General features: G+C 48.3%; 1 protein-coding gene across 1 annotated transcript; it reads left to right on the top strand.

Moving 5' to 3' along the window:
- Window positions 1-1,387: 1,387 nt before the first annotated feature.
- LOC126540074 (uncharacterized) lies at window positions 1,388-9,230 on the top strand. Its single transcript, XM_050186875.2, has 3 exons — window positions 1,388-1,548; window positions 3,780-3,914; window positions 8,775-9,230. Exons 1-3 carry the CDS (start codon window positions 1,537-1,539, stop codon window positions 9,132-9,134), a joined length of 507 nt encoding a protein of 168 aa, XP_050042832.1. The 5' UTR covers window positions 1,388-1,536; the 3' UTR covers window positions 9,135-9,230.
- The last annotated feature ends 5,804 nt before the right edge of the window (window positions 9,231-15,034 follow it).

Below are 15,034 nucleotides of genomic sequence, written 5' to 3'. Positions count from 1 at the left end.
AAACGCGCCCCAGTTGCTAGCAATGAAGCTACTCGTTGCGTTCAGTTGAACCTACACTGCAATTTTACAACAAACCTAGTTTCGGTGGAAGGGTAAGTGCATGTACTGGACACAAGACCGGAGTCGCCTTTATGCTTGAATAATTGTTATTCGTGGGCTGTGATAGCGGGCAATGATGTCGATCATCTTCTAGTCGTCGAACAGAGTGTGCAGACTAGTAGCTATGGCACCAACGAGCTCGAAATTGCAACGCGTTTTGCGCAAAGGCCTAGCTGTAACAGCTGGACTGCTGGTTTCGCAATAACTGAATAAATAAGGGGGCATGGCTACGTCTCAATGCTGCGTTATAATGTCCATGACGAACCAGTGTTTTTCGCGTAGAATTGTGAAGTAAATTCGAGTTACATTTCGAAGAGGATGTCTCTGGCGTTGCGGTGAGGGCAACCTCCCCTTTGATTTTTTTCCTTCAACACAAAAAGAATTATACGTGGATTTTAGTCAATGACCAGTTATCTTCTGGTGAAGACTATGGTTATCGTGATATTTTGCTGAAATTGCTACGGTTCACTCGTTTGGGCATAGTTGGTGACATCTCTGAGCAGGGTGCCTTGAAAATGTAAAACAGTTCCATTAAAGCTGATAATTACGCAATAGTTTCCTTCGCAAATCACAGTAAACTATATTCGCACTTGGCATTTACCGATAAAGAAAAATAACTGACAACGGGCTGCTCTTGACAGCAAACTGGGCGCTGGCTAACGATTGGAAAACGCTGAAATCTCCGCAAAGGCAAGCTGGAAGACGTTAAAGTTGTGTAAGGAAATGAAAACTTAGCGTAGTCACCATGTGCACTGCAGCCTCTCAAGTCGTTAGGATGTTTAACCTACTAACCCGAGCTGAAACTCTCGTCAATGAATCGGTTTCATTGCACATGAGACGGCAAAACTATTACACGAGTGCGAACAAAATGGAAGGTCAGGAGATGCGTGCGAATAAGACGGAGCGTGATAAATACGTCAGCCGCTGGGGCAGAAGTAAAAACCGAGGTCGTGCCTCCTGGTGAAAGTTGGCGTGAAAACGACACAAAGATGGGGAAGCTGTCCGCGGTTGCGTCCGCCGGAATGCTGGTAGTTTACTTGTTGCGATTTCACGCGGTGAGGAAGAAACCGCGAAAAATTGAGCGCGTCGAAAGTGCGGCTACGACGTCGACATCCGTGGCAGCAGCAGCAGAAGGAGCCGCGCCGACAGCAACAATGCGAGCCCCGGCACTTGGTCAAGCCGCTAGGTCAGGCTGGGTCAGACGCACGCGTCACTGGCCTCCTTGCCGCGAAGGCGTCACATTATAAAACGCTGCCGGCCGCCGCTAGTCGGCGCAGTCGAAGCCGTCACTGAGTTCTAGTCTCCACACACCCTGAGGATTTCCATAGAAGCACCAGCATCGCCAGGCGCCAGTTCCACGGCGGCAGCCATTCGCCTTGAGGAGACTCGTCGTCGCTGAGATTTACTGCAGGCTACACAGCACGCCCCACTGCAGCTATGCTTGCTCAGGTAGGCGTAGCATATTTCTCGCCGATTGTGGATTCCTGGAAGTATCTCTAATCATTCAGTTTTTCTTAGTTTTCACGCGAAAAAGAATGAAGTTACTCAGAGCCTGTACCATTTGCTCAAACTTATAAAATAATAGTCCAAATACTAGGTTAACACACGTTGGCGGGCTAGTTGGTTAGAATCCATGGTAGAGTGTATAAACGCGACTGTACGACGACGTAGACAGAAACAGATACACAGACACAACGCTTCGTGTTTTTGTTTATATCTTGTTTTGTATCTGAAGCGTTGTGTCATTGTATCTGTTTCTTTCTACGTCCTCGTACAGTCGCGCTTATACACTCTACCGAATATTAGGTTCTATCGGTAACAGTTTCAGTGACGCCTGTTTCACGTGAAGTTCTAGGCGCGGGTTCTGGTGGCAGCTATGAAATGTCCTGTATATCTGGTGAAACACAGCCTCAGATTGCTTTAAGTAGCAGGAAGTATCCTTCGTGAAAAGCGCACATGCGACGATGTGTTTAGATTATATTGCTGCAGCAGTAATATAGGAGGAGCCCTACATTGCCTCAGTATTGACTCGTGGGGCAACTATGCGCTGTGTTTGCCAGTTCTCATATCTTTGAGTTGAATCATAGGTTCCCAATCATCTTATCGCATTTACGCCGTTGCGTAACCTTGCCTGAACGGCCCAAGATCAATCCCGTATTCACAGCAGCTATAAACATTCGGTTGTTGCTAAAGTAATCTTAAATGTTTGATGATCATCGTCAGCACTAATACTAATACGCCTGTGGTCAACCTAAGTCAACTTCATAATTCTGCGGTCAGGTGTTTTAACAACCAAGTCGTGAGCACCAACACCTGGCTAGCAAAGCTGGTTTTGGTTTCGCGGCCCCAATCAATGTCACAAAAAAGAAGCATACCGAAGAATAACAAAATATTAATTCGCAGATGTATGCCAATCTCACAACTGACACATCAAAACAGCTAAGCTGTATAAGCGAGTTCTCACACACTTCCCTAGTACTAGGTGTCTTTCTTGCTGGCTCACGGTCCTGCTCGAACGAAGCAGCAGTTGCTGCATTGTTCTCATGGCTGGTTGTCATAAGTGATGAAAGTGACAGCGCCTACGCAGGCTTCCGTGCAACGGCACGTTGCCATCCTTCACCGCTGCCGCTGTAAATATTCCTAGCTGGCTTCCAGGGTCGAGCCGGTATCAAGCGACGATAGAGGCGAAAAAACGGATTAGCCGTTAAGAAAAAAAAAGGAAGGAAAACGCAGCATATATTTTTGGGGGGGGGAATGAGATACATGCAAGGGTAAGTTTTATTTTGTCGTAATGGATCATTCCGTTTCAAAGCAAATTCGAGGCATCGACAAAAGTTGCGTTGCATTTACAGTTGACATCGACCATGCCGTCACATGCCACCGGACGAAGACCACTTAACCACCTCACTGTAAAAATCAGAGGCGGTAGTAGATGCATGATTGATAACCTCAGCTCGGCGAAGATGATGGAAATTATATAGGCGAGGAGAACTAGCCACAAGGTGTGCAAAGAAAGGAGCATGAAGTACACAAAAGCTAAAAAAATTAATTCCCTTGCCAAGCATGCCATACTGAAGTCACCCAGGCAACTGTTTCTTCTCCATGTTTCTTATTTCTGATCACCATTACTGCTTCACGCACGCGTGTTCAGAATTTCAGCGCACATTTACACTGCGCAATAGGAACGGATATTAGAGTTGAGTGCTCAGTAAATTATGAAATGATACGCCTAGATTGAGCGCATGTGGGGCCTGAAGTCGGATACATATGCTTGGGATATTTTTACCACATTTCGCACGAAAATATGTATTCCGATTATTGCTGTCCGGGTGCATTTATCGAGTGGTATAAATAACAGACAGAAAGTGAGCGCGTACCATTTCTTTCACGTATGCAAAAATTTTACCATTGTTGTCTCTCACAAAAGCTATTTCTTTAAGGGCTAATGGGGCTTGCGTGCCTTAATTTTAAAATTGTGATTATTTGCACTTACGCTTCAGCGACTATAACATCATTTTTCTGCGTCGGAATAAAAAACTCATATTTAGTTCAAACCGAACCTAACCTAACCTAACCTAACCTAAACGCTGGTATAATTCAGGGAACGAGATGGTGCACAATAATCTACGATGACGATGATGAACACAAGTGCAAATAATTTTGTAACGTCACGTGTGCAGGCTTTCTTGATCTCATTCGTTCCGGTGGCCCTGGCTGGCGGTCAGTTCGGCTTCGGTGGCGGGTTCAACCATGGGGCATTTGGGCCATCATTCGCTGCCGCCACACAGTCATTCGCCCGGCAGGAGCTGTACAACGTGAGTAACGATGTTCCCGTGCTCTTCACGCAACACCTTCCGTCTTTGTAATAATGTGCAAATGTAATCTATACATGACACCCTATCTATAATGTCCCAAGCTTAAGAAAAGACAGCTATCATTCGATGGGAATAATGTCAAGCGAATGTTGCATCAGTCGACGTGAATAATATCAAGTGAATATTTGTGAGAGCCTTGCAGAGAAACCTCTCGTAATGTTTTCATTCCTAGACAACCCACTCAATATTTATGTGCTGTTCTGATTGACGAGACGTCGTTTAAAAGGTTGTGGATAATCGTGAGACAGGCATAAATTTACAGTTTCCAAGACGGTACACACAGCATGTTTATTTTTTCAGGTAAATAGAGAAAGCCCGCGAAATATGAACAAAACCATGTACACCAATGCGCTCGAAATGACGACGTCCTCAGGCAGTCTCACTGGCAAAGGAGATATTCATCTCAGGCTCGCCGTTAAGGGTATCGCACTTGCGTGAAGTTAATTGAGTAATCAAAGGGATCGGTAAGCGCGTTGTGGAGAGAATGCGACGCTGTTATCGCCGCCGCTTGGCAAAGCAACAGGTAAACAGCTTACTGTCCCAGTAAGCTGATGTCTCTCCCATCCCGTGAACATGGGCGCGCAGCAACATAGTTTTATTCATATTTTGCGGACTTTCTGTGTTCGCGAGGAAACATAAATACGCCATGTGTACTTTGTTACAAACACTTCATTTTTACGTCTCCAGCAACGATATACAACCCCATAATTGGTATCCTGAAAATTACAACAACTGAAATGTTACCTAATTGCTTTGATGGATGCGAAAACATCGAATGACCGACTCAGCGAGAAAGTCGGCGTCTGTCGTCTGGATCATCGAAAGGCCAGGTTAATACCCGTTGGCTGCGCCTCTGTTATCCGCGCGTTCCTTGCCTGCGTGAGCTTTTACCTGTGTTCTAGCCGCGCCTAGCTAAGGTCAAATCAAAACGCGCCAAGCGTCTCAATGAGCTCGCTTGCCTGAGAGGAGTTAATATTAACCCGAAGTACCGCTCAGCGGCGTTCAATTGGTCATTATTGTTTTCGCATTCACAACACATAAGAAGTGCTCACGGTTCCTCGGGCGTTTCTTGATATAATCGCAGCTGCCAAAAATAACTGGCAGTTTCTCAGCAACGCTGGAAACGTTATAACTTGGTCTTATTTGTTTAGAATATACTGTGTTCATTTAAAGAAGGTGCATGATAGGTAGGACACCTTAGGCATAGCACCTGAACATTCCGGGTATTACAACACACATACACGCACAAAAATGCACCTACGCACAAAAACGGGCGCCGTATGTGCTACTTAAGGTAGCTTAAAACATTGATTATTTAGAGCTATTCCGTGGCTTTCAAAACCACCACACACTGCGCAAAGTGCTTTATATAATAAGATGCATATTCGCCTTGCCGCAAACTACGACAGTTCAGCTTGACGTAAATTGTTGTCGAAATGACACTGCAACTTAAAGCAGCCGCCTTTGCTACCAATCTTGTTCTCTTTTATTTTTCAACAGGCGTCCCATTCATACTACTTGAAGTAAAAGTTACTCAGTCAACGATTTGTTCGACAGGTACCACAATAAGAACTGTATTATAGGGCTATAGGACATACACTCTGTACTGAAGGCAGTGGCCACGGTGTTGGTGAAAGTATAACAAGACTCACAGAGTGCTTCATCGCCCAATTCGCCATAGGTCCGACTCAGTTGTTCAGGCTTACCATTACAAAGCTACATCAAGTGCTGCGAGGCAAATACTCCCATTGCATTTGGTGGTGGTGCTGGCTTTTTCTTCAACATCTTGGACCTCCGTAGCTGTACGCTACCACCAGCTGATGCAGTGGATGATCCGGGACCGTCCGAGGCTGCTGCTGCCGTACCCACAACCATGGTCTGCCGTCACGTCATCCGGCAACGCGATCCTGCGATGACCTCGACGTGGATGATAGGCTCGCCTAATATTGCCGTGTGACGACCATGCCAATATCGATAATGTGATCTTTCACTTCATGGACGTGGAGCTTCCGTGGTTCAGAAATCATGATTCAGATCTTACAACCCAGTCAGCCTTCACGACAACTTGACAAACGTCTTCGGCCATCCCACCATTCTCTGGCTTTGCGCTGAGCAGCGCTTGCGCAGTTGAACTCAACGCAAGGACTAGAATTTTACAGGCTACATAAAAGACGTATTCTTGCTCTGCAAGAACGTCAACACATCTATCGACGAAGCACACAAGTTAGAATACGTATCTTATTATATAGAGCACTGTGCGCAGTGTGTGGTGGTTTTGAAAGCCACGGAACAGCTCTAAATAATCAATGTTTTAAGCTACCTTAAGTAGCACATACGGCACCCGTTTGTGTGCGTACGTGCATTTTTGTGCGTGTATGTGTGTTTTATTGCCAGGTATGTTCAGGTGCTATGCCTAAAGTGTCCTACCTCTCATGCACCTTCTTCAAATGAACACATTATATTCTAAGCAAATAAGACCAAGTTATAACGTTTCCAGCGTTCCTGAGAAACTGCCAGTTATTTTTGGCCGCTGCGATTATGAAAGGTATCCATGATTATGCATTCCAGATGCTCGTCGCCAAAGTCCACATACGCTTGCCGAGGTAATTCAGCTCTGCCAGCAGTATGACGAGCTGCGCAAGCAGCGTTGTTCCCGGCTGGCCCATCTACAATTCTACTCAACTGGCCGGGTGCTTCGGAGTCGACAACTGTTTCCCGAGAGGCTGCATATGCCGAAGAATGTCGCCAGCTCGCTCATTCGTTCGCTCACATTCCAGGACCAGTGGCGTCAAAAGCATCGCCACGATACATCTACTGCGGCTACATGATTTACTCCCGGCTTACTAGTCTGGTTGTAGGTCCCGTAGGTCCCGTCTACTCCTCTGGACCTATCCACCAAGCTACTCACAAAGTACCATGGTCCCTACCGGCTACTGCAACAAACATCTGCGGTTACCTACTTCATTGAGTCGACGGAAGCGTCTCCAAACCAGCGTCGTCGCAGCCTGGAAATCGTCCCCGTCTCCCGGCTCAAGCAGTGCCACGTCCACCCTGTGTTCTGCTGCACCTAAGTCGCCAGTATGACTCCTCTTTCAGCGGCGAGTGATTGTACTGAAGGCACTGGCCGCGAAGCTGGTGAACGTAGAAGACGACGTGAAATGCTTCCTCGCGCGCTTTTCCATAGTTACACAGACTTGTTGATGTCAGCAAAACAAAAGGTGCTTCTGCGGACGAATCTGCCCCATCTGCAGCGCGCCGACCGACTCGCGCTGCATACTGTTGAGCGTGTCGCTCAAAGGGGTGTTCGTAGCGGCGGCGTCCTCATAGCCAACTAACGAATGTGTCTAGCACACCGTAGCTCGAACCACGGCTGGTTTGGAGCACTTGTTTGGTCAGATGTCATACACGCGTTCCAGACCTCGCTTGCTTCAGCGCGCAACAAGCTTCCCTGAGGTGCACCTTGAATAGCTTGCGAGTGCAGCGCCACCACTCCTCGCGACTCAAAACGCGTCCTTATGGCACACTCGGCCCGAGGTTATGGTAATGGCTCAGTATCAACATCTGTGACGGGGTCATTTGCGTGCGCTTGAAAGTATAGCTCAAGTAAAATTTCGCTGTGGGACAAACTAAGCGTCTGCTAACTGTGACAAACATTTTAGATCGCGGCTCTTAGGCGCCCGTTCCTGCATCCAGCGTCGGCGTCATCGTAACCAAGCGGACAAGCACAGCGAAGCATGAAAGAGCGAACGAGGGTCGGAGCGGCGGATAAAAGACGCGAAGAGGGAAGTGGACGAGAAGGGTATGGTGAAAGCGCGAGAAGAGTAGTGCGACGAAAATTGCTACTAGATGACGTCAGAGTAGCACGCGTCTTCTAGTAGGTCCTTACGCGGCGGCTTCTCTGATCGCCCCTACGCCTCGCCCACATGCTGCCTCTCACGATCTCCAGGTTAGCGAACCGGTCGCGCCACAGTTCGCTCCGTTTGCAACATGCCGCACGAGACAGATTGTATGCGCCTGCCAATATATCACGCAATGAAAACACGTATACAGCTGCGGTCAAATTTAGCATTAGGGAGTATCAAAATCATCGGTGAATTTTTTGTAAGCAGTAAAATTGTCACTTAGTCAGTGAAGTGATTTGACAACTATTCTACTGTTGATGGGCTGCGCACAAGGCCCATCAACATTAGGAAAGGCCTTTAGTTCAAGGTACTTTAATGTGCCAGTGTGCCATGCGTATACAGCTGAATGCATCTCTCTCTAGAATAATGAGTTCGCAGGTTCCCGTGTGAAATGTTGTTACCGCTGCAAAGCTACATAAGGTGCTGCTAGGTAACCTCCCCCTCCTCCCCATTGTACCTACTATTCTCAAACGGCCGTCAGCTCGAGGCTCTTCTTCACCTCGACCAAATTGAACACCGCGTCGTCCATCGACTGAAGGAGACTCTGCCATCAACTTCCTGAGGTCGAGGTGAAGTTCCTGCACTCAAGTGCAGGTACGTTATAGGATGCGCAGGATAAACTAAGCTAAGATTTGCTGTGTTGGGGAGTGAACATCATGATAAATTTTCTACCCGTACAAGCAGAACCCCAAAGCACTCTATACGTTTTGTGGAAGTATTGTAATGCAGCACAAACGCGCGACACATGAAATTTTCGCAAGTGTATCGTGCCTATGCAAGAATAGGCTGTTGGGCTAACATTTGACTGAAACTCTCAATTGCCTTTAACACAAATAGTGTTCCTCGGCCGCCTCTCAGCAAGCATGTACCACGCTCAATACTTCTGTTTGCGATGCAGCCACCGCAGCCGTACAGCTTCGGCTACGACAACGCTGATGAATACGGTACAAAGTCCTTCCACAAGGAGCAAGGTGACGCATCGAATACGAAGACGGGCGCCTACGGCTACTCGGACGCGAACGGTATCTACCGCCAGGTGAAGTATATCGCCGACGCCGGCGGATTTCGGGCCAAGATTGACACCAACGAGCCCGGTACCGAGCCCGGAGCCACCGCTGACGCAGTCTACAGCGGGAGGCCACTTCCTGCTGGTCCGCAATACCGTGTGATCGGTGGTTCTTCCCGCCTGTCGGCTCCCTATACAAGTGCTTCAACTTACGGTTTCGGCTACGGCCGCCAAGGTCCATGGGCCGGCTAACGAAAATGGTTTAAAGCAATAGAGAATGGGTATTGCGGAAAGCAGTTACGGCCGATGAACGGTGTTTAGAAATCAATAAATTATTTTTGCTTTCAAGTAGGACCTTTTGTGTGAGTTGCTCGTTTTCCTTCATATATTTCTCCAATTTGCGATATCCCTAAACTGACATTCCGAAGTGTATTTTGGCGCATCGACATTTGCTTTACTTATAAATATCTATTGCATAGCGCTCATAACTTTTGATATAACAATCGAACTGAATAGCTGCAAATCAAATCGGAAACCAAGTGGAGGGTAACAGAGTGTGAGGTGGCATAACGAGAATTATAAATTGGCACAAAAAGGTGTCAGCTAAAGCAGTTGGAGGTGACAGGAAGAGGCCTTCATTCTGTAGTCGACCCTATATAATTGCGCTGATAATATTCTCCAATAACGTCAATATAATTACATCAAGAAGTCTATTTTCCTTGCGTAGCAGAGATCGAGATCTTGCAAAAGTGAGAAGCAAATGATCATCTTAAGAACAGCCAGAGACTTAGAGAGATACATTTATTGTGATAAAAAGCTGAGAAGTTGCCCTAATGTTGTGAGCTGCTACTCAGCATGGGCGAATGCAGAGTGCGGTAGATGTAGTGGTGTTGAGGATGAATATTTTGCTGCGCAAACTTAACACCAAAGTCTCTTCAAATCCTCAAGCGTAGACCACTCTCGTTGCAAGCATTGGATGAAAGCCTTCAGAGTATCACGCCAACAAAATCCCGCCCAGGCCGCAATAGAACCTTTTCAGACTGAGGTTAACAGGTAGATTTAAACAATTGTTGCACCAATGAGTGGTACATAACGGGGCCAGATGCACGAGATGTGTTCTGTAATCTCCGGTGTCTCTTCCTCCTAGCAGTCAGGACTGTCTGCAGGGCCAATGAGGTACAGATATCGCAGAGTGAGCACAGCACCTATTCGCAAGCTGTAGAGCAAGCATGCAGAACATATTTTGATCGTGGGCGGCATTTTCACCCGTATGTGTGACAGTTAGTCTGTACCGCCCAGTATATTCTAGTGTTTTCATACAATGGTGCTTTAGTGTCTACAGTCTAAAAACTAGGAAGGGTATCGCAGGAGTGAAACTGCCGGTTCACTCTTCAAAGCGTCGTTTTACTCTCGCAAAATGTCGAGGAGAGTGAAATGCATTGTTCACTCTGTCACCAAGGAGAGAGTGAAATGCGCTTTTCACTCTCCCCTTCAGAGAGAGGGAGTGAAAAGACTCTTGCGACAATAGAAAAGAGAGACTCTTGCGGCAATAGAAAACAAAACGTAGCGTAATCTTCTGCTTCAACCTTAGGTGGCTGGCCCCGAACATGGCAATGTATCATTCATGCACGCTGAGCAAAGAACACATCGTTTTGCTTCTAAGAGAACAGGCCGCCGCAGTTCAAAGGAACGCGTAGCGAGCGCTCTACTTTTTCACTCGGAGTGGCTCCACCGCGCGCGCGCGCGCTCAAGATCGCGGAACAACACAGCAGCGGAGAAAGGTGATCCGTCCAGCGAGCAAAGGCCAGCCGAGGGAGATCATGTGTCGGCCATCTCGCATCGCCACGAAAACACGACAGTCGTTCGTCATGCCTTAGATATAACAACAAATCCTCCACGGTAAGTGAATTCTAACTGAGGTGCACATTCTCCGTATGTCATGCTATCGCCAGGAAGTCGTCGCTGCGCTTAGCCGACGCGATTGACAAAGGACTAGGCGTACGCGCTGTCTCTCGATGTCAATCTAAAAAGCCAGTCGTCGCGATAACTGCATGTGATTTTATCACTTTGCCGTTGTCTCTAAGAGCTTTAAAAATCGCAAACGCTGCCAGAACTATGGTATGTTCAATAAGACGCCAGGCGAGAGGACGCTTAAAATGGTTAGTTCACCAGCCCGTGATTCCGAGCCTATGCGGAGCGTGATTAGCGTGCGTTTTGTGTGTTTGAATTTATTCAGTTTGGCAGTCTACTGTGTACGGAACGCTGTTGAACTAAGGAATCACATAACAGAAGGCGTCATTTTGCTGGCAGCATGCTTTTTTTTTATAAATAAACCGCGCGCTTGACGGTGTCTCGCGCAGAGGGAATCTGCGACCACTGAAGTTACGTGCAGCACCAGTGCTAGTTAGAAACTTTGGGAAGACGACGAAGTGTCTTCTTGACAGAACGCTTGTTTCTGTGCTCTCTGCATTTTTGGTGAACTCTTTGCCTTTCGGGGTGCCTTACCTCCCCGTCTTGCGACCATGGACGCGGAGCATGCCACAGGCCCTCCTGGCCAGAAGTCATCACGGCTGTCAACCGCAAGGAAGCGAGTTGGCTCCCCCAGCGACACCGAGGACACCGAGCTGTACTCTATGTCGGAAGACGACTCATCCGACGACGGCTTCATACCCGTCCGGAGTAAGAGGGCGAAGAGAAAGATCGCCAACACAGCGCCGTCACCTCCTGCGAGCACTACGACTATGAAGTCAAGGCCTGCGCGCTGGCCACACGTCATCATCTTTATGCCGGAAGAACCGTCAAGCAACCTACGGTTGCTGAACAGGCAAGCCCTATCCATTTTTCTGGAACGTGCGGTGCCGGATCAAATTAAAGACATCAGAATAAACCCACGCAAGAATATACTCGCCATAGACGTGTACAACGCGAGTGCGCTTGGAACACTTCAAGAAATCACGGAGCTTGGCGGAATCAAAATGCGCCCCTTCATCCCGATCGACGACACATCGATAGCCGGTGTAATTTACGACATTGACATTGCCATTCCCAATGAAGATTTACCTAGCCTCATCAAGCCGGCAAACGAGGGCACGATCATTACGCAAGTGCGCCGTCTTGGGAATACGCGCTGCGTAAAAGTAATCTTCAAGGGGGATTGCATACCCTCCCACGTTAAAGTCGGACATTTTCGACATCCAGTTCGACCATTCATCCAGAAGCCGCTTCAATGCCATCAGTGCTTCAGGCTAGGACACGTAAAGGGCGTGTGTCCGAACTCGCTTCTGTGTCCCCGTTGCGCTGAACCTCATGCAGAAGTGACCTGCGGTGCCACAGTTCTGAAGTGCGCCAACTGTAGCGGCCCTCACGCAGCCTCGTCGAAAGACTGCCCCCGCATCAAGAGGGAGCGCGCGGTTCTGAAGCAAATGGCCAGAGACAATTCGGCCCACAGGGAGGCAGCCGAAGTAGTCCGGCGTCGGCGTCGACGTCGGCACCGTCGTAAGTCTTCAAAGAAGGCGCATGAGCGAAGCGATAGTACCCGCTCCACTACGGGACCACTTAGTCGCGACGCGATAGGGCCCACCACTTCCACGAGGGCATCAGATAAGACTCTTTCTTTAGAGGAATGGCCTACGCTACCGAGCCGCTCCCTTGCTAAGGAACCTCAGAAGGTCACGGCGCCACCGGAGCCTTCTCCGGCCATTGATGATTCACCTAAAACAGATCAAGTCATCTCGGTGCTACGTTCCCTCATGGAGGCCATCCGAACGATTTTAGTTGAGATGGGGACACCGTCTGCTCGAAGCGCACTTAAAGTGCTGGACGCCTTAAGCCCAGTGCTTGAATCCCTCAACTAGAAAGATGGCTACCCATACCCCATCCTTCCGAAAAGAAGTCAAGGCAGCGTCCGTCATGCAGTGGAACGCCAGAGGGCTAAAATCACGAATTTCAGATTTCCGTCAGTATGTGTACACCAATGTGTTTCCACTCATCGTCATTTGTGAGCCCAACTTGTCGAAACCAATCAGACTGTCAGGGTACGAATGTTTCATGTCATCAACAAATAGTGCATGCAGCAAAATCATCATTTTTGTTCGTCGGGAACTCACCTATGTTTTGCAACCGATTGCGCCCCACGACGACAATCAGTATATATGCGTCACAGTTAAAAAGAACAAACTCTTGTTTACTCTCATAGGCGTGTATATATCGCCTTCCAACAATTTCGACACTAAAAGATTAGCGGATATCTTGAGTGTTTGCCCCGCTCCATGGGTCATCATAGGAGATTTCAATGCACACCATCCAGCATGGGGAAGTACAAAGACAAATGCAAGAGGACGAAGATTATCAAGCATCGCCTACAACTATGGCCTTACTCTCTTGAACGATGGTAGCCCCACCTTTCTTCGAGGCGTGACATACGGCAGCTGCCTCGACCTTGCTTTTGTCTCCAACTCTCTCGCCAGATATGTGAAGTGGTTTCCAGATATTGAGACCCATGGGAGTGATCACATTCCCACCTATCTGAACATCAAAGGCTTGATGTCTAGATCTGGCCCACGGAATACCATTCGGACGATTCAATGGGCCAACTTCAAATCTGATATGGAAGATGCCTGCAGCGAGGGCCTGCCCTCTGGGTTAGAACAAACAATTAAAAATACGATGCGGAACGCCACTCGCATACTGACGATCTCTCACACGCGAAACGACTTCGACATAGAATTAGAGCGACTTCGCGCACTTCGTCGCCGGGCGGAACGTCGATATCGGCGTACAAGATCAATCCATGACCTTAGGGCAGCCAGGAGGATACAAAAGAAGATTCAGCGTCGAATGAATAGATTAGCGTCGGAACGTTGGGCAACGTTTTGCCAAACACTCGACCCCCGCAAGCCGCTGTCTCACATTTGGAAAACGGTGCAAGGTCTGCGTTGCCTTCCCGAACAGCGTTTTCCATTCAAGGCACTCGCGCTTTTCCAAGGGCGGCAAGACATCGATGTCGCAGAAGACTTTTGTGTGCGAATGGCAGACCAAGCGACACGCCCAGATCCTCCAGCCCGAGATGATGTCCCCCATTCCCGAGATTGCCGCATGGACCTTCCTTTTACAATGGAGGAGCTCGAGGCGGCACTAGCTCTCTGCAGGCGCTCATCATCTCCGGGTCCAGATGGTATATCATACCGAGCCTTGTGCTATCTCGGAGAATCCGCACGGACAGCACTATTGAGTCTCTACAACACCTCATGGCAGGAGGGAAATGTTCCTGACGAATGGAAAGTGAGCCGCCTGGTGCCAATATTGAAGCAGGGCAAATCCCCACTAGAGCTCAGCTCTTACCGCCCGATAGCGTTGGCCAGCTGTGTAGGAAAGATAATGGAACGGATGATCCTTGGCCGCCTGGAATGGTACCTTGAACACTACAAGATTTATCCGAGTTCCATGGCTGGTTTCCGACGTGACCGCTCTTCCATCGACAATGTAGTTGATCTCGTTTCATATGTCCAGCACGAAAGGTCCCGTAAACGTTTATCTGCAGCTTTATTCTTAGATGTGAAAGGAGCATACGATAACGTATTGCATGAGGCTATTCTCGACGCTCTTGTGACGGTTGGCCTAGGTGGCCGAGTATTTTTATGGATTGCAAGTTACCTATCTGCAAGATCATTCTATGTATTAACTGACGATGGCCCAACTACGCGACGCTATACCAGCAAGGGCGTTCCTCAAGGCGGTGCTCTCAGCCCGACGCTATTCAACCTCGCTCTTATTGGGCTTGCTGAACACTTGCCAACTACCACCAAAATTTCAGTATACGCAGACGACATCTGTCTCTGGACTTCGGCAGTCACACGTCCTCAGATACGTGCACGGCTTCAGAGAGCGGCTACTTTGACAGCGAGCTACTTGTGTGAACAAGGTCTCAGCATATCGCCAGAAAAATGCGCCCTAGTGGCGTTTACTCGCAAAAATGACGCCTTATGTCATCTCAATCAACGGGCGGACCATTTCCTATGTCAGAACCTACAGATTTCTAGGCGTAATTATCGACCGAGACCTCTGTTGGAGCCCGCACGTGGCTTACATGAAACGACGCCTAACAGCAACCTCCCAGTTGTTTAAATACCTGACAGGAAAGACGTGGGGGATGT

This window comes from Dermacentor andersoni, chromosome 2 (assembly GCF_023375885.2).
Source record: "Dermacentor andersoni chromosome 2, qqDerAnde1_hic_scaffold, whole genome shotgun sequence".
In the NCBI taxonomy this organism is placed as follows: Eukaryota; Metazoa; Arthropoda; class Arachnida; order Ixodida; family Ixodidae; genus Dermacentor; species Dermacentor andersoni.
The sequence above is the reverse complement of the archived record's forward strand: the minus strand, read 5'-3'. Positions and strand labels throughout refer to the sequence as shown.